The 20,206-nt window shown below is 43.7% G+C and overlaps 1 protein-coding gene across 3 annotated transcripts; it reads right to left on the bottom strand.

Moving 5' to 3' along the window:
* Nucleotides 1-4,406: 4,406 nt before the first annotated feature.
* LOC110973109 (uncharacterized) lies at nucleotides 4,407-20,145 on the bottom strand. Of its 3 annotated transcripts, none has more exons than XM_022223631.2 (6): nucleotides 19,898-20,145; nucleotides 18,628-18,774; nucleotides 14,324-14,452; nucleotides 13,806-13,952; nucleotides 13,352-13,459; nucleotides 4,407-8,595 (listed from the first exon to the last, which is right to left on the bottom strand). In XM_022223631.2, coding segments are annotated over exons 1-6 (726 nt in total). In that variant the 5' UTR covers nucleotides 19,899-20,145; the 3' UTR covers nucleotides 4,407-8,401. The 3 variants fall into 3 exon arrangements, with proteins under 3 accessions (XP_022079323.1, XP_022079321.2, XP_022079322.1); XM_022223629.2 differs by having other exon boundaries at nucleotides 19,912-20,145; XM_022223630.2 differs by lacking the exon at nucleotides 19,898-20,145 and adding an exon at nucleotides 19,018-19,234.
* Nucleotides 20,146-20,206: the final 61 nt, after the last annotated feature.

The following is a 20,206-nucleotide window of genomic DNA, read 5'->3' as shown; positions in this document are numbered from 1 at the left end:
AGTTTTGATCCAGGAGGCAGGTGGCCACACACAACTGCTTGAAATACACAGTGAATTATCCTTATGGCTGCAATGAATTGCTGACCAAGCAGATTCCTCTATTGGCGAACCAAAACTAGATCTGCTGAATGCAATGGTGACTTCAGTCAAACTGTCCAAAGAGACAACAGTCTGACTAACAAAAGTTTTATTTGCTGTGAAGCTCTGTGGGTCTAGTTTGCTTGCAGAACTTTGCTCAATCTCACAAAGTTCCTACGAGAAAACCATGAAAGTGGACAGAACACATCTCCAGGGACATTTGTCAGTGTAGTTACTTTGTCGAAATACATGTTTACTAGACTGTAGACACTTAATAAACTCAGAATTAAAGTAACTTGTTCAGAGTTGTTTTGGAAAAAAATATAATTGTTTACCACTAACACAATGGCCGAGGTACTAAGAACACTTATAACATTAACAAGCATGTGCCACAGAATTGTTTATTTCACCAATGACAACAACACCTTCCATATGGATACATTATCTATGGTACAAAGGGTCAATGACTTTAAGCTGTATCCTCTTGTGTGAAGCTCTTGTACAATGTTTATTCGCTCTTTCCTAACATCACATCTTGGACAAGTGGTCAAAGCAAATAAAAATACAATGCAAGATCCAAGGGGTGTGGTACATTCAACTGTAACCCTGATCGGCCAAGCCTGAATCTCACGCAAAAACTGTTTTTCATTAGATGTATGTGTAAGTGCTACCAATGACAGTATTTACGATAACATATCCACTGTTATTCAAAACCAAATTGAAGTATTTACAGACACACAGGCCTACTTGTGGTCAGATTGGCCAACAAGATGCAAAAGTGAACAGTCTGAAAAATATATGAATATAGTAAGAAGGCTTAACTACAGGAAACAAACTTCAACCCCGCACAAGACGAACTTGAATAAACACATGCCTCAATCAGATCTAAAGTCCTATTTACAGATCTAAAAAAATTATCTAAATCTTGCAATCTTGGTGTTATCTGTGTGTCAACTGGAAATAAATATGACAGAAGAGGTGGGAGATGAAACAAGTTCCAAGAACTTTAAGCATGAAACCAAACATAATGCTTGTGCAGCAAAACTTGATGGTCCGTCTAGGCGCATGGAACTAACAGGCAGATTAAATATCACCATTTAAATTGCAACATTGACAGATTAAACAAATTGTTTACATATTTACGATGCGGGAAGTGTTAATTGCTTCGCTCGTTATGTACCATATGCCATTGTTCTAGTAAACAGTGGTGGGGAATTATAAAACGAGCAACACGATCTCTTACCACATTATGGAACACATCGGAGTCCAGAATGTACTTGAAATCGCTCTCTTTCGCCATCATAGAGGCTGTTTCCACCGAGGAGGTCGTCCATTGCGATGCTGTGCCGCGGTCGTTGGCCGGTCCGGTCCGAAATCGGGGTAAATCTGGTAGGGTTTTGCGACCCCGCCGCCGTATATTTATCGTGTGTCCACCTTCCTGGCTTGCAAATTTTGCAGTGCTGAGCATAAGGGCATGCACTATCCTGGCATCGCCTAGCACCGGCACCCGACGTACGTACAGACACATGTGCATGCACATCATCACAGGACTCCACTCATTTATGCAAATTTCGACCCCGGCTGTTTGCACTCGACGCACTGGCATGTGACCTCTTAGGATTGGCACCGCCCTTTGAGCTTCGATATTATTTTTTACTGAATTCTTGACCAGGCGGGTGTCGAAATTTTTCATCCCAACCCATGACGTTTAAAACTAAAAAGGAAACACACACTTATGGTGGCAAAGATATTCTGTGAAATTTCTGTTTTCCCAAATGATAACAACTGAGTTGATGTTTATATGCAAATTACATTTACTGTCCCCCTCTCCTTTTGCCACGTCCTTGGTAACCACGACCAGCTGTAGCCAATAAGCGCCCTTAAAATCTGTCAACTGAATATTAATATACGGGAGCAAAGATCTGACAAATCAACTACCGCGTGTATATAAATCATTACAAGTCATGGATTTTGAAAAGAACTTCCAAACTGATTACAATCGCTCATAAAGTCGTCAACTTACATGTATATTACTTCTGAGTTATTTCAGGTGAATGACAAAATTACAACCCCTCGCCCAAAGACCGCATGGCATGTGATACACTTTCAAACGATAGTTAGGAAAGCTGAGACTCTTCACATTAATGTGAAATGAAGATAATAATGAGAGGAAAATGTTCAACGCGATCGATAATACATGGAAAATACAATGAAAATATATTGGCACAACTGAAAAAATCACACAGGCAATTCGTTCTCGAAACAAAAGAAAAAAATGTAGATGCCGAAGGGAAGAAACAAACATATACATCATGAGTATTACAAGGGAAGTAGCTGCATTACATTTTGTCATGAAGGGATACAACTAAGTGAGGAAAATAACACTTTAACAAGGAGATACTATGTGCATTAAAAAAGCTCACTGCCATGTTGCACGGTTACTGTAATTAAACTCGGGGCGTTTACATTTCTGCCCCTCCCCTGATAATTTCTGTCCCCTACCCCAATAATAATTCCACTATAGTTTAACGGGTTCATTAAAACCCAGCTAATTTGCTTTCAAAGAGCTCTCTGAAAATGGCGCCCTCTTCAAATATTTCCATCCTGCGTTATAGAGGGCGGTATTGCACAATCGCTGAGGAAAGTTCTGGACAGGCAACATGGTTTCTGCTTGATTTGTTTGTACACTATGCTTGGACACCTTAAAGATTTCAGTGTTAAGGACAATTGCAGAAGCTTTAAAAATGCCGTTTTTGATGTGAGATCAAGGGGAAAAGTATAATCATGAAATTTCTAGTGTCATGTGGCGTCCAGCCCCCGTCCACTTTTCAACAATCCACTGAGACATAAGAGGGGAGCTGTGAGTTTTACACGGACCACATGCTAAAGTACAGAATTTTTAGGCATGTTAGGTGAGATTAATCTCAGATTAGAAAGCGTGGGACCAGTGCATACAAATGCTAAGGGCTTCATGCACAGACGTATATAAAAAAAAAACCTGGACTTGCAACGCCTTTGTATGAAAAAGAAGCCAACCAGCGGCCATTTTACCGAGCCGAATACAAAGGCGTGGGTTGGCTCCCTACTATTGACGTCAGGAAGAACAAAGGCGGGCATTACCAGGAAAGCTTTGTATTCAGCTCGGTAAAATGGCTGCGAGTGGATTCAATGACTCCATAAGCTGATTAAGGGCATTGCGAGTCCAGATTTTATTATACACGTCCGTGGCTTCATGCAGTAATTGGTGATTTGCATAAATGAATATAAAAGTATGGTGTTCGAAAGCCCACAAAATTGCGTTGCGTCATCCCATCGTCCTTCTTGTCGTGCCATCATGTCGTGGCGTCGCCTACTTCCTCATTACCTTTATGCTGTGTTTAATGCGTTGCGTCGTGCCGTCGCGTCGTTCTTGATGCCGTTGCATCGTGCAGGCACGTCTTGCTGTCGTACCATTCTGTCGTGTCTTGCTGTCGTAGCGCCGCGTCGTGCTGTTGGGTCGCCTGTCATATTATGGTTTTTGTACACTGAGAAGGCCGTTGCATCCTGCCGTCGTACTGTCGCGTCCTGATATAGTCGTCTCATCGCATCGTTAACGTTGTTGTGTCGTTCTGTCGTGTCATCGTCCGTCGTATCCGGCTGTTTTTAAAAATGGCTGGTGATTATTATGGCCCACAGAAGGTGTATGCCACAAGTCCTGGAAAAAATAATGTGCGTGCGTGCATAAGACGTGAATGATGTGTTCATCATAGCTCCGTCTCTTAAGGTGCCCCCTATTTCTAATATAAAGGCGATGGCAACAGCACGATGCGACGGCACGACGAAACAGTCGATGGCACGACGCGACACCACAGCACAACGAGACGGTACGATGCGATGGCAAGACGGGACGACACGACGCAACGGCATAACGCAGTGCATTAAACACATCATAAAAGTAATGAGAAACACAGCATAAAAGTGATGAGAAAAGAGGCGACGCCACGGTACGACGCGACGAAGCTGTCGTGGCGTTGCGTCAGGGCAACAGGACGAGGCAACCCACTTTTGTCCTCCACAGAACACCGTATCACAGCGTTTTCGGATGAGAAAATTATTTTAAGAACTATCCCCAACATGTACATAAGTCCAAGCATTAATAGGTCAAAGGGGCAGGGGTGGTCTAGCTGTCCCAACCTGAATCACGTCCACACAGCAACCTCTGGATCACTATACTTCCAGAATTTACCAGGATCATTGTCTTCTCCAAGAGCGTAACTGACCTCAACGACTAGCTCATGATTTGAGTGCCATTGTTGGGGAGAAAGAACTAGAAAACTGACTCATCATGATATGCTTACGCTTTTGCTCACATTTTATTGGTACATTGTAGGCCCTAAAGGCTACTAACCACTACCAATGATCTAAAACTTGACACAGCTATTCGGAATCTTTCAAAACAACTGTACGGTAGATACGGATACACAAACGGCATTAATGCGGCTCGTCATGATTGTATATGCGATAAAAAGGGAAACGTAAAATGAAATTCTACTATTCAAAGAGATCGCGAACTACATAATGTGCTATACCGGTACATAATCCATCAGAATTCAATTAATATTACTTGAAGACAAAGGTAATCCTTATTTTAAAGAAAACTAGCACAGAATTATGCTTTAATAACCGTCTCAGATCTATCTACTACAAAAATGGATAAATGATAAATGGATAAAACCTGACATTAACGTGGAGTTAATGTCACACCCCCAGTTTCCATAATACACAGAGAGTAGCAATATAACACCAGAGTTCTGCAGTGTGATATTAGGTAATTTCACAGCATTGCTATGTCAGTTCCCCCTTCTCTCCCCAACCTACTTTTGACACAACGTCCAATGGTCAATAATCACTGGTGGCAAAAGTGGGGGAATCGCCCAGGCAGGTCCTTCAATGCCCATATCTGATGATGTCACACATCCCCGAATTTCGAAAATTGCTACTGCTGTTGTGCATAATCCACTTCTGTTATACCCAGGGCAGGGTCAGGGGCGGAAACAAGGAGCCATGAACCCCCCCCCCCCAAAAAAGGAGGAAAGGAAATCTTGAAAAAATGAGAAAAGGCCTTTCCCTTGGCTCTAACATCGTTTAAAAGCCCCTAAATGTATATATTCTCATCCTTTCGAAAAGCCATGATAAAGGTCAAATAAAGATTTTAATGTTATTTTGCCTTCCAAAATTCCTTATGCCCCATTCGCCCCAAAAATTGGTTCTGAATCTGCTCTTGGTTGTACTTCATTAAAAATGGCACTACATTTAATTGTTATTGCAATTTACAAGCAAACTAGATACCAGCCACTAACGTAACTACTGAAACTTTACTAAGCCGGCCAGTTATACTAATGAGTAGTGCATTGTTGTACCTTTCATATGTTGTAGACAGTATCAATTTGAACATGGAGCTATTATACACAAGGAGAAGGCAAATACAGAGATCAAAAGGGTCAATGATGGCCACCGCAAGCACTGCACGTGTTGCAAGGACAAAACAAATTACGCACGGCTTGCGGGCTATAAGGATTACTTGGAGTTGCATTTGCAAATGATTGTGGGAACCGCGCATGCATGCCCGTAAACTTCCACACGTTCAACATGGCCGCCATCGAGACGGAATCCACCGTCATCGGAGACTTAAATTTCGATAATTTGAGTGATTGTTCTGATATTCCAAAAATAAAGAAAACTTGGTTACGTCTTTACACCCTCAAAACGTCTCTCTCAACAATAAACAGAATTACTGACAAACACAAATTCTCCAAAAAATACGTGACAAGAAAACTGAAAGAATAAAGCTGGTCCAGAGGAAATAAAAAACACACACCAAAAAATGGGAAAACTCGTTACCCTTTGTTGTCGTTGGCAACAACTGGCTCGGTATGAAACCTCATCACGTTGTCAAATGCTTTCCTGCGGCACGTTTCCACCTTCTTTCAACCATAGGAATCACTAGGATTACGACTTATCATAGAAATATCGCAGTTAATATTTTGGATATTTATTCTCTACCGCCAGAACCGCAAAATGCCATAACTGACTTTAAAACACGTCCAACTTTTACCAAATAGCCACAGCCGATTCAGAATTTTCGAGTGCATCTGCGGGGATCTCTTGCTGACTCCTAAGGACTACTGAACTGCGTATCTTCTTCGTGTATCTTCTCCACCATTTATTCATACCTACTCCAGTATGCGGTGGCGATCACTGTGTACAAAGAATATCTAGGATCGTCAACACTGGGGCCAGAAACCGCGCGTTGTCTATGGAGCTGGCCAGAGCGGGTAATCGGGTTACGGTCTGTGGGGACTTCGTACTCACTCCTTGTGTTTAATATCTCCATGTTTTGAACGATTATCTTCATCATTCTGCACCAGAGGCAATGAACCTGAGTTAAATTTTGATAGGAACATTTTGATTATTTAGTTTACATTTGCAAGCAAACCAAATCTCACAATAATTGATATGCGTACCAACGTTTGGAAAAGCCAAGCTAGTTTTCCCTTCTCTCGTCTTTCAGAAAGAGAGCAGATAATGTACAGTTAAGTTCAGCATAAATCGATCAGGAGGTCTAGATAATTATGTCAAATGAAATCAACTCTGGCTAAATATAACACAACTAGCTACAAGCATTTTGAGAGACACGTGTAATAGACATGTAATAAACGTGTAAATTTGTTGTCACTAGAATATCGTGACGTTGTTCGTCAATAGTTATAGCAAAGCCACGCATCATACAATGTTTATGAGCAACTTTATAAAACTCAGCTTGTCACAAGCAGGCACAATGCTCTAGCTCGAGCATGGATGATCTCACACGGCGGTAAGAATCCCACAAACTGACTGTGGCCCGGCGGTACCATCCCACAAACTGACTGTGGCCCCGGCGGTACGATCCCACAAACTGATTGTGGCCCCGGAGGCAGGATCCCACAAACTGACTGCGGCCCCGGCGTACCATCCCACAAACTGACTGTGGCCCCGGCGGTACGATCCCACAAACTGACTGTGGCCCCGGCGGTACGATCCCACAAACTGACTGTGGCCCCGGAGGTACGATCCCACAAACTGACTGTGGCCCCGGCGGTACGATCCCACAAACTGACTGTGGCCCCGGAGGTACGATCCCACAAACTGACTGTGGCCCCGGCGGTACGATCCCACAAACTGAGTGTGGCCCCGGAGGTACGATCCCACTAACTGAGTGTGGCCCCGGCGGTACGATCCCACAAACTGACTGTGGCCCCGGAGGTACGATCCCACAAACTGACTGTGGCCCCGGAGGTACGATCCCACAAACTGACTGTGGCCCCGGCGTACCATCCCACAAACTGACTGTGGCCTCAGAGGTACGATCCCACAAACTGACTGTGGCCCCGGCGGTACGATCCCACAAACTGACTGTGACCCCGGCGGTACGATCCCACAAACTGACTGTGGCCCCAGAGGTACGATCCCACAAACTGATTGTGACCCCGGCGGTACGATCCCACAAACTGATTGTGGCCCCGGCGGTACCATCCCACAAACTGACTGTGGCCCCGGCGGTACCATCCCACAAACTGACTGTGGCCCCGGCGGTACGATCCCACTAACTGAGTGTGGCCCCGGGGTACGATCCCACAAACTGACTGTGGCCCCAGAGGTACGATCCCACAAACTGACAGTGGCCCCGGAGGTACGATCCCACAAACTGACTGTGGCCCCGGCGGTACGATCCCACAAACTGACTGTGGCCCCGGCGGTACGATCCCACAAACTGACTGTGGCCCCGGCGGTACCATCCCACAAACTGACTGTGGCCCCGGCAGTACGATCCCACAAACTGACTGTGGCCCCGGAGGTACGATCCCACAAACTGACTGTGGCCCCGGAGGTACGAGCCCATAAACAAATCAAGGCTCAGGAAGCACCTCACACCATGGCACGCAGTCCGTGTATGTATCTACCAAAAGATTTTTCACAAAACGAACAACTGAATGTTTTACCAATTTCATCTTTGAAATAAAAATGAAAAAGGGATCATAATTGTTGATCGCTTTTCTGCAGAAAAAAATGAACAACATGCTTACCAATGGAGGGAGGACGGTTTCCTGTTTTGAACTAATAAGAACGGGAAACGATTGCAATTTGCGTTTGTGGAATTAAACAAGAACAAAAAATCAATGGACGGTATACACACGGACCGGTGACGCACTTTCGCTGTACCTACTTCGATTCTTTTTTATTCTGTATTCCTTTTTTGTTCGTCACGGTATGATTGCTTCAGGGTCCCATGCAGCTCTTCTTACACCTACACCATCTCATCCATGGCCACACCTGCATCGGCAGGAGTGACCGTTATGATGTTGGGATCTTGCGGATGATGTGACGGGACCGGTTCGTGGTCCTGCTGAGGGATGTGTGCTCTCAGTGGGCATCTCTCCTCTCCTTCATTCCTTTCTCCGTCTGTGCGAGGAGTACCGTCAGTTGGTGCCTTATCATTTGCTGAAAATGAATTTCAGGTGAAATCCCTAACTGTCTGCTTTTTTTGAATATCAAAAGGTAATTGAACAAGAGACTAAAATGTCACAAGTAGGCCTTGGCTGTACAGTCTCTAAGTCCTGTTTAATGCGGTGTATTTAGTCTCTGCTCAATTCGTCTTGGGACTTATAGGTAGTGTATAGGATTTGCATTTACTATTAATTACTACAATGTCAGAATTGACCGATTTGGTGGTTTGTGATCATTCCACGAACTTGTTCCACTTTTTGAGATTACTGCTTTGCAAAAATCGAGAGACATGCAGTTTATTTTTAACCCTCAAAGCGCACCTTGTGTAACTTGTCTCACAAAAAATCCGTGTGCCACAGGAATCTCCTGAGTACCTGTACAATTCACAGGCGAGGTTGATCTGCAGACCGATCATGGCCCTCAAAATGCATTTTTTCCACGCCTTCGCGTAGTACTAGTGGTTGGTAAATTTACAGGTTACCTTGAAGTTTGTAGTACCTCTTTAACAATGCAACGCTGAGAATTTGTCGAATAAACAACGTTTCATTGGCACTGAGTGAAGCCAATGCAGTCACCACAATCACTGCCCGATGTGCACATGCACGTACATGTGTACGATCAACCACAGTCATTGTTCGCTCTCCACACGTACCTTTGACAGTCAAAACCACCCACACACCGTCAGTACCAATCAATAACACTTTATAAACAAACAAATATGGTAACTATTCTTGCATTTTGGGCATGAGAGTTACTGTTATTGAAAAATACAGAAAGCTAAATGTCTCGAAATTCTCCCCCCATGTGGAGTGGGTCGGGTCTCCTAGTGATACTTACCCCTGCCAGCCTACATATGCAAATTTCCCATGTGCCTATTTCAATCCGCTGAGAGGACTTGATTATACATACTGCCCCTTGACCCTCAACAATGCACTGCGACGGAACTTACAGGATCTTCGCTTACAGAAACATCTTGGTTGTCGCACCATCTAGTAAATGTTGTAGTTGGCTGTTGTAAATTTTGCGAGTGGACAGCCGGGCCGCCACGGATGCAGCATCTGCAGAGAGGCACAACACCCTGAAGGATTATTGGACAACGCCAGCACATCAAGTGATGATCCTCTGGTGCTGAGCAGCGGATCCCTGACTGTAAGGACCAGCGGCTGTCATACCAGGAGTCTTGTCAGTCTTGGAAAACAAAGTTGGCTAGGCCAGAATGGAGCGATGAGGAGGATCGATCCAACATGGCTTGTGTGCTATCTTGGACAGGACCTGCGGGATGAGGGAGGTTGGAGGAAAGGCATACACCAGAAGGCCCTACAAGTCGACCTGTAGGGTGTCCGTCGCCCATGCCCAAGGTTGAGGGAACCTTGAGCAGAATGTCGGAAGATGGGTATTGTCGGCAGATGCAAAGAGGTCGATATGAGGACGCTCGATCTCCGCAAAAATCTGGCTGACCAAATTTGGATGAAGAGTCCACTCTGTCGGACGGATAGCGCCCCGAGAGAGTGCGTCTGCTATGCTGTTTCCCGCTATGTGGACAGCCTGGAGGGTGATCCCTTGATTGCTTGCCCACATGAAGAGCTGCCATGTAAGGATACAGAGTTGAGGAGAGCAAGTGCTGCCCTGGTGGTTGATGTACACCACTGCTGTGGAGTTGTCGCTCTAGATTCAAACGGAACGGCCAACTAAATGCTGTCGGAAGTAACAAAGAGCATTGAACACCACTTAGAGTTCCAACATGTTGATGTGCTTACCTAGGGAGGTGGTGTCCCAGACCTCGGAGGCGTGGAGTGGAGAAAAGGAGGCTCCCCATCCGAATAGCAATGCATGCGTCATCACAGTCACGTATTGATCTGGAGGTACAAAAGGAAGGCTGACCGACAGGTGCTCAGTGACGATCCACCATCGAAGGTGATTGCAAATATCCCATGGAAGAGGGACCGGGGTAGTAATCGGGTCGCTCTTGCATGGGATGGTGCCGCATTTGACACCATGGGACAAGGTCGACCAGGCTGGCCATTAAGTCGAGGAGACAAAGCCAGGCTAACGCCGGAGGAGCCTCTGACGACAGAAACTGGAGGACGCACTAACACAAGTTGAGGATGCGCTCTGGCGTCGGACCCACAATGCCTTTGCAGAGGTTGAGGATCGCACCGAGGTAGGTGGCCTCTGTAATGAGTTGAGGGCCGACTTGTCGCAGTTGATGAGAAACCCCACGTGCATCCTGACGTCAAGGGTGAGAGAAGTGCTGGCCTTGGGAACAGCCGATGATTAACCAGTTGTCTAGATATTGAAAGATGAGAACGTTGCGCTGTTGTAGATGGGCGGTGAGTGTCTTGGCAACCTGGGTGAAGACCCTTGGTGAAGTGGAGAGGCCGAACGGAAGAGCTTGAAACTGGTAGGTTTGGCTGCAGTGTTCGAAGTGATGGAACTTGCGGTCCTCCTTGTGTACGGGATATGAAGATATGCATCCCGCAGATCTATGGAGGCGGGCCATCACGGGACTGGTAGGGAGCGCAAGACTATGTTCAGGGTCTCCATCCAAAACCATTTTGGCTTGATGAATCTGTTGAGCAATTTCAAGTTGATTATCGGTCACCACTTTCCCGGTTCTGTCTTGGGTGTCAGGAAAAATGATGCGAAGAAGCCGGTGGATAACTGACTTGGGTGCACCAGCGTGGAGGCTCGCTTGCATAGCAATGCTGAAATCTCCTCCTCCAGAGCCAGGCGCTTGGACTTGTCACATGGAGGGGGAGTAGAAAGGCAACCCATCTCGGACAGCGGGGAGCTCAAGAATTCGAGGGTGTAGCCATGGGCAATGGTGGCGAGGACCCAGCTGTCAGTGGTGATTTCCCACAAGAACCCAATGAAATTGCCCAGACGGCTGCTGACGGGTTCGGGACCGATAGCCGCTGAAGGCAAAGGGGAGTAGTCACCTGCGTCGCCCACCGAAGGGACTGGGGGCACGGTGTGTGAACCTGTGGCTGGCAAGACGTGGCTGGAGTCGAAGAACTGAGTTGAAGTTGGCCTTGTCCCTATCCCAGTTGCATTTGCCGGAATCAGACGAAATCTTGTCTCTGGCAGCATCAGGGATATCTGGGTTGACAGGAAGCAAGAGACGTCCTCCCAGGGAAAGCGGTAGTAAGACATAGCCTTGGGAGGAGTTGTGCACCAGCGCTTAGCCTTCGCAAGAACGTTCATCATCTCCACGCAGGAGTGATCCAGGAGGATCTCTGGGAAGATGGGCTCAGCCGATTTGAGGCTTGAAGGGTGACGCTTGAATGGAGTGTGTCGTTGCAGGCGTAGGGTCTGACGATGGGTACAGAGCCCCTAAAGGGAAATCCAAAAAGTTTTTTTTTCGCACGCATGATTTTCTCGTGCACATGACATATTATCTCGTGCACATGGCATATTATCTCATGCGCCCCTTTAGGGGCTCCACAGACTGGAGCCCGTAAACGTTGATCATGTCGCACTCAAGAGTGCGAAGGCAGCCCTCGGGTTGAGTCAGGCCAGCAATATAGTTAATGTTGTCATACTCGGAAGAGAGCAGTTGAGGGCCCGTGGAGGGGAGAGCCGAACGATGTACCGAACAGACAGAGTCACTGCGATCCAGGACATGATCTGGAGCCAGGTCCTACTGGGGAACAGGTCTGGCTGGACAACATGGACCACTTCAGCCTCCGAGAATGCCCCTTGTGATGGAGGAGGGACGGCAGGGAGGGGATCCGGGTCGGTGCCATCGCTGCTGTTACGGAACTCGAAACTGTGAAAATGCTGTAAAGACATGTCGGTAATTGATAGGCGCTGAGAAAAGAAGAATGAACGTGGTGATGAGACCGCGATGCATTGTGGATGGTCAAGGAGCAGTATGCATAATCAAGTCTTCTTAGCAATTGTAATAGGCACATGGGAAATTTGCACACATGTATGTAGGCTGGGCAGGGGTATGTGAACGTATGAGATTTGGAGATTTTGTTTAAGAAAACCAGGCTTTGGTACAGAAGGCACGGCTATTGGACCATTCTATCATCTTAAGGGGGTGATAGCAAGATGATATATTCACGTGGGGTAAACTTCCAAAGTTTCATAAAGAAAGTATGATTTTAAACCAGTCCAAATTCTCATTTATACTGTTGGTTATGGTTATGTATCTACTTATTTATTTAATAGTAATCTTAGGCTTATCAAAGGCATGTTGGCAGTTTGTAAATTACCCGTTCATATAGACTTCCAACAGTTCAATGTATCACACACATTTTCGTTGCGCCTATTAATGCTTGCAGTATTTGAAAGAATTGTGTTTTCCAAAGATTGTCGTCCGGACGATCTTTGGAAAAAACATAAAATTTCTCTTTTCTCAAAAAAGATGGCATTCCCGACGATAAGATTTTACAGATTATCTGACACTGTTATGTACTTACTTTACAGTATGATACATGTTTTTCAAGATATTTCGACACTGGCATTTTTGAGATCTTGCAAATCCTATACACTGCCTTTAAGATCTGGAGAAAAATTTTGGTCCACAATAAACATGTATAGTGGCCCTGTCACAAGTCTTGCAGGAGGCATCGACAACACTTTCCCCTTAATTGATATTTTGAACTAAGTTGTTCAGTTTAAATGGCATTTTGTTATAACATCTCATCCACTCATCTGTTTCCAATGGTAATTTATACAAGTTGTGACAATGAGATCGAATTCTTGGTCTGTCTGTATTGCTGTTTTCCAATAAAAAATATACCTTGCCGGTTTCTCTTCCAGAAGAAGCGAATCCCCATGAGGGTTACTGCGACCAGTATGGACACACTAGAAACACATCCCAAGACTATTGCTGCAATGGCAACAGCCCCTGGTCGCAGACAGAACGAAAACAAAAAATATTGTGTTTTTAAACTACTAAAGCAGTGTAATCAGTTTATGGTCCTGCCCTTAAACATCATGGTCAAGGGCAAATTTGAAAGAGATCAAACAAAACTCTGAAATCAAAACCCTCCATCTCTGTTTATGGAGCTTGACTTAGATTTTGTAAATTTCGAAACAACACTGCCATTTGCAGTTTTTATTAACCAGAACATTTTGAGGATAGTACAGTGTCCTCAGAGAGAGGTTAGGGTATGGCTTTGCAAATCATGGTTGAATATTCATTCCCGTACATAGCCTACTGTTTTGAAATGTGACTGGTTTTACATGCATACCAAGTTTGGTGTTCTCTGTTAGCTTTGGCACATCGTGTCCAGGAAGGGCAGTAGAAGGGACATTTTTCTGAGTCTCGTTCGGGCTTGCAATTAGGTCCAAGGATGACAGAGGCTTTGTAACCTCACCAACCTGGGTGGTTGTGGCCTCTGAAATACAGATGGATAAGTCTGTGAACAGGTTGTAAATATGGTTTTGTTTCACCGAGAGAATCTTGCTTGGAGAGGCTTCAACGTCGGGGCGCCAAAAGAGTGGGCCTAAAGGTTGAAAGAAGGCATCCTCAATGACAAAGTATTTTCAGTCAAAAGTGTAGTAAACAGGTTCTTTTTTCCAAGGTTTGGTCATATACATGTGAGACTGCTTTAAAGTATATGTAGTTCCATAAATTGCCAGATTATATCTCATCACAGCAGGAAAAATGGGTTTTCAGCGCTGTATCACAGGTCCCGTGATATACAGATTCAACTTTATAATTTACTAGGTTTATAAGCGTTGTTTCTGCTACTTTGAGACTACTCACTCTTGCATGATTGACAGTGCACATCCTTTGAGTCTTGGCAAAGGCGACATGAGATGCATACCTCCTGCACAGGCTCCCAAATGTAGTCAGGTGATTTGTGATACTCCTGACACTTAAGGTTCAGTGCATCTATGATCATAAAGGATTCCAAAGGCAGTGAAAATATGATCCTTTCACCTATGTTCCTAACAGTGAGTTGGTATAAAATTTTCAACAGTGGACGTTTTAACTACCAAACTTGACAATTAAGTAAAAAGAGGCGGAGTACACAGATTTTATTCGGGGATGGGTAGAATAAGTCTGAAAAGATTTCCGTTTTTCATTGATGAAAGATTAACTCCTCTTAAGGGAAGGTGCTGATATCATTCCCATTGTGTAGGCGCTTCCAAGTCCTAATAGATAGATCACAATAAAATTGGCATTTCCAAGGGTGGGCGGTCGAAGGAATGTGCCCTCTGCCCAACCCATATGCCACTAAATGGCCTTGAGCAAAAATATAATCACCACAGAATGTTCTCCCTGCTTTCCTTTCAAATGCATTCCTTTATTCCTCTTATATATTCATTTGTTTCTGGTATTTGTATGCTTAAAGTTTTGTATTTTGGGCAGTTTTTCCTTGATTCTTGCAGCCAATCAGTGTCAGTTCTAACATATTGCATGTCCCCTGAAAAACGGCGTATCTAGCTGCGTGGGGGGGTGGACCAAATTCGAAAGCGACTGTAGCTTCAGTCTCATTCAACATGATGTTCAGGGGGATCAAAAGACTTACTCAGCTGATATGGTATTCTAAGGGGTTTGGGGATAATATTTGACATACTGATTACTTTCCTTCTTACTTATGGAGTATGCTTTGTTAAAATAAATTAAAAACTAATAATTTGTCGGGGAGGGGGGCAACTCTCCCCCCCAAATACGCCACTGCCCGACGATGAAGGAAAATCATCAAAAACAGTGTTGATTTTGATTGGTTTCTTTCCTTTATTTTTCAATTTATTAATTCACTTTTTGGGGGAGGATGGTTTGCTTTTAAGCTTTCTGACACACGCATGTCAAGGTAAAACGCTGAGGGGTGGCTTAAATTAAGCTCAATCAAAAAAGTAACCGTTAACAATGTAAATTATTTCGAAATTTGTCCTTTAATTTGAGAAAAGTCTGTCTCGAAGTTTGTTTTTCGGATGATTTGTTTTCTCATCGACAGAAAAATCCTTGCATGAGACACTACTGACCAAGAGGAGAATACTGTGATATTGATCACAATTTAAAGGCTTTGGTTAAAGTCAAGAGGTGTGAGCGTCTAGTTGTTTGATTTGGGCATGACTTTGCCTTCCAGCTGCCACGCCTTCACATAAACTTTTTCTCCACACGTTTCAGAAGAATAAAATCAAAAACAGCTGCCGGTACATCACTCTTTTTTACCAGGCCTCCCTGGGTTTAACTAGCTCCAACTTCACGGTGTAATCAAAACGCATTTCGAAATGGATTTTTGAGTTTTAAAAATCTGATTTTTGTTTACCTCCCACCCATCCTATTTGTCAACATTTTTAAAAAAATGACTTACAGGCTATTCAGTCAATCTTATCTTTAGTCTATTCACCCAACTTGGGCAAAAACAGTCCCAGACAAGTCAAACCTTTACACCAAGTTATCTGCATAGCGAGTCAAAATCACCGAGAGCTGAGCATGCCGAGCATAAACATAACAAAGGGGTTATCGATCTGAGATGGGTGGTTTTGAGAACCAACAATAGAGGACTAACAACATTTGAGGCTATCGCATTCTGTGACATATAGAACATTCCATTTCATTCAGAACATCTAATCTGTCACCCCATGAAATTAATTTTACTATTTCATTAACCCTAACAATCCTCCACCTGTCCGAGGATTGGGGATTGTTAGGGTTAATGTATGCCTGTTACTGAGCCGCATTATCTAAGGCAGGAGTCATAGAAGCCTGACGTGTGCAGTGAAGTGACCAAGTATTAGACAAACACCATTATATTCTTCTCTGTGACGTTGCCAAGTACATGTAGCTAACAAACTTCCATAAATACCTCTAGTAAAAAAATCAGAGCAATCGTAACACATATCAAATAAAACATATCAAATAAAATTTATCAAAATAAAAGGCATATTTGGGATAAATTTCCTTCCAAAGATGATCAGCTCAGTAAACAGACATTCTAACTTCACAACTTCAGTTTCAACTTTTATATACTCAACCTAAACTTAAACCTAACCAACAAACTGAAACCTTACCAAATTACTCTCATGTACAGAGAGAAATCAGACAGGCCTATGGTTTGTTAAATACACAAAAAACGGTATCTACATGTTACTTCACACAACTTCGTAATAATTCCTCATAGTAGGCGTAAAGTCCATTCACATGACAAAACAATCGAACCAATGTGAAGTTCGATGTTTGACATGGATAAGTAACCGTTTGACAATTGACATTCAGGATACACACCCCTAGAAATGATGGAGTGCAAAAGGAAAATAAAAACCACCAAACTGCCAAACCAAGCATGCATATCCATTCACATTGTACAGCCATTTCATAATGATGTATACACACACAACCCTTTCCCACAGAGGCATGGCTTTTTGGGGTCAAATAAGCAAGCCCGGAAATTTATGTGATTTTTTTTGGAGGCAATATAATTATTTGAAGGAAAAACAGTCAGTTTTATACATTCTATGTATAAGTCTGAATTTTCAAAAATTCAGATATATTGATATTTTTGAATTTGGCAGAAAAAGAACTTCCCAGTGGTATGTACATGGAACACTCCAGGTAAAAGTATAAGGTGACAATGTGACATTTTTCTGGTAGCTTTGTGTCTTTGTTCCCAATATTGTTTCAACATTTCAGACCAGGCATAAAAAATGCTATTGTCAAAATTGCTGAGAAAATTACTTTTTTTTTTATATGATCATGCAAAATATTTGAAATTAAATAGGAAATGGGTTACTCTTTCCATATATTACAAAGCCCCAAAATTGACATCCACTTCAATTAGACTTTGAACCCTCAAAATATGAAAAAGCGGGATGCCACTTCACTCTCATTTTGTTGTGATGGGTCACAATCTCCTGTTTTCCTCGAAACTATTTTGTTCAATCGAAATAATAAATATAAAGCCCATGCCCTGGGTCTAAACTTATTTCTTCTGTTCAACATTAAATGTCAAATGTGGAATACGTAACTAACTTCACACCAGCAACAACTGGTACGTTACAAAGTACACACCATAGTATGGTGTTCTATAGCCAACAAAATCATGCCGTGTCGTGCCGTTGCCCAGATGCCACGACAGGAAGCTGCAATGCCTCCATTGCGTTGTGGCGTCGCCTCCTTTCTCTTTACGTTTATGCTGTGTTTAATGTGATGCCGTTGTCATGTTGTATCATGCTGTTGCGTCATTTTTTTCTTGATGGCGTCACATCATGCTGGTGTGTCTTGCTGTTGTATCGTGCCGTCATGTTTTGTCGTCGTAGTGTTGTGTCAGGCCATCACGTTGCCTGTCACTGTACGGCTTTTATACATCATAGTTTAGGCTGTTACATCCTGCTGTCGTGCTGTTGCATCCTGCATGTCGTGCTGTTGCGTTGTATTGTCGTCCGTTGTATCATGCCATTGTGCCTTACTGTTTCTAAAATGGCTGGTGATTATCAAGGCCGGTAGAGGGCATATATGTCACAAGTCCTGGAAAAAATACTGTGCATGCATTGGGCTGGTGGTATGTATTGGTATGGAAGTTACATTGTAGCTCCGTCTCTAAGGGCGCCCCTATTTCCACCAGTGATGAGGCAACAGTGAGAGCATGATGCGACTGCACGATGTGACGGCATAACGAGACGGTACGATGCGATGGCACGACACGACGGTACGATGCAATAGCATGACGTGACACCACGACGGCACAATGCAATGCATTAAACACAGCATAACAGTAATAAGAAAGGACGCTACGGCATGACACGATGCAACTTTTGTCTACAGAAGACCATACCATAGGCCTAGGTAGTTCACAGGACCATTATACACAAAATTTTATCTATACATGTATGGTGGAATATAAATAAAATCAGCTATGAATTTGGCATGCACTGCTCAATTCGGTTAAGACACCATGCACAAAGTGAAATACAAGTAGGCCTGCATGTATTATGGTGGAAAAGTCGCACTATATTTTTGACACAGTATCATGTGGTTATCATTCTGATTTATGAACAATGGAAACACATTTTAAAGCTGTTTTTCAATGTCAATTTGAGGTTAAAATAAAAACAAATTACCTAGGTCTGCAGGGGTTTCACTGCTGTAAACTACTTCACTTTCAGGTGGGTCTCCGAGTGGCTCTCTGATTGGTTTGATTGGTGTATCGAGACAATCGCCAGTGCTCGCCAAACACAACAACACGTACGTCACCAACTCCAGTTTCACTGCGGTTTGTAAACAAAAACTTCAATTAAACAGTACATGTAGGGGGCCTGGCCTAACTTGACGATCAAGGAGAGATTTCCACTGAAAATGTGATGGGTCGGTTCAAAAATCTTTACTGACAGTTTAAAATTTTAAGGTCACACTCCAATCCTAACCAAAAAAAGGGGTAGGCCCTAGGCCTTTGAATGACCATCACTCTTATCCAGAATTTGCTTGCTCTGGCACATTTGACTTAAACTCACTTCTGATTTCCTGTTTCGGCTTCTCTCCTCTGAAAATCAAAGCAGGCCAAATCTTATACAGGGCATAGGGGGCCTACCCTTTGGGTGGATATTTTTTTAACTTTGAACTCTACAACAAAGTACACAAGTGTACGTGTACAAGTTTGATTGGATGGAGCTACTGAGGTCATAATAGTACCATGAAAGGTTGGGGAATTCCCTCTCCCAGAATGTTCTTATTTCGCAATAGTAGGGCTAAACTTACAAAAAGCCCCTCACATGTAGATCTTCATATTAAACAGAAAACAAACACTTGGGCTCCCAACCTCGAACTTAAAAGAAGCCTTTTTTACTGACCTACTGAGAGGACTTTGCCTGTAAACAAGTAGGGTGTGACGACCAGTACAAAACAGTGCTCAAATCATTTCGCGTAAACATAAGCAGGGAGTCGAAATCCACCGTATTGATAGGGTGTTGTAGCCCCACAAATAGGGCTGTAGTGGCTCGCTTTCACGACCTGTCTCTTACTGGCGACAGATAAGAGACAGATTGTAAAAGCCAGCCACTACAGCCCTATTTGTGGGGCTCAGGTACCGTGGTGCTGAAAAAACCAAATCATGCGCGTGCACCTTGTGTCATGTACATTTACCTGTACTGTGTAGTGCCCACACGGAACAACCGACGGTGCACAGTGGCTACTGTTGCTACCAGATAGTAATAAGGTTAACCTATTACTAGTATTAGCAATCCGGCGGGTGCTTTTCTTTGTTTTTTGTCATTTTATTGTATTGACCTGCGAAATAATAAATGAAATAAAAATATCTCTTAGAGTCTAAGAGATATTTTTATTTCATTTTGGGAGTCTAACTTAGACTCCCAAAATGAAATCGTCACTACGCACTGAGTGCGACTCACTGCGCGCACTATCCATGAAACGTCCTTTTGGTTGTTCCCGAACAGTGCCTTCCACAGAAACAAGTGACAAGCATACATAGTGCACTTTGCCTGATTTATTCGGTCATCTATGTGGCAGAGGGGTGGATTTTTTAAAGGAAATTTATTTATTGGTGCAACGATTTCCAACGATTTGCTTATATCCGGATCCGCTGCAACGAGCGAAAGCAAAAAAATTACGAGCGCCCTCTTTTGCTCTTGACATGAGTCGAGCGAGCTGGGCGCCGCTACAATCTTTGGTTTTTATCTTAAGTGG

This window comes from Acanthaster planci, unplaced genomic scaffold, assembly GCF_054643075.1.
Source record: "Acanthaster planci isolate LZ-2023a unplaced genomic scaffold, COTS_SCS Contig104, whole genome shotgun sequence".
NCBI classification, from domain to species: domain Eukaryota; kingdom Metazoa; phylum Echinodermata; class Asteroidea; order Valvatida; family Acanthasteridae; genus Acanthaster; species Acanthaster planci.
This window is presented reverse-complemented; position numbering and strand designations above follow the sequence as displayed.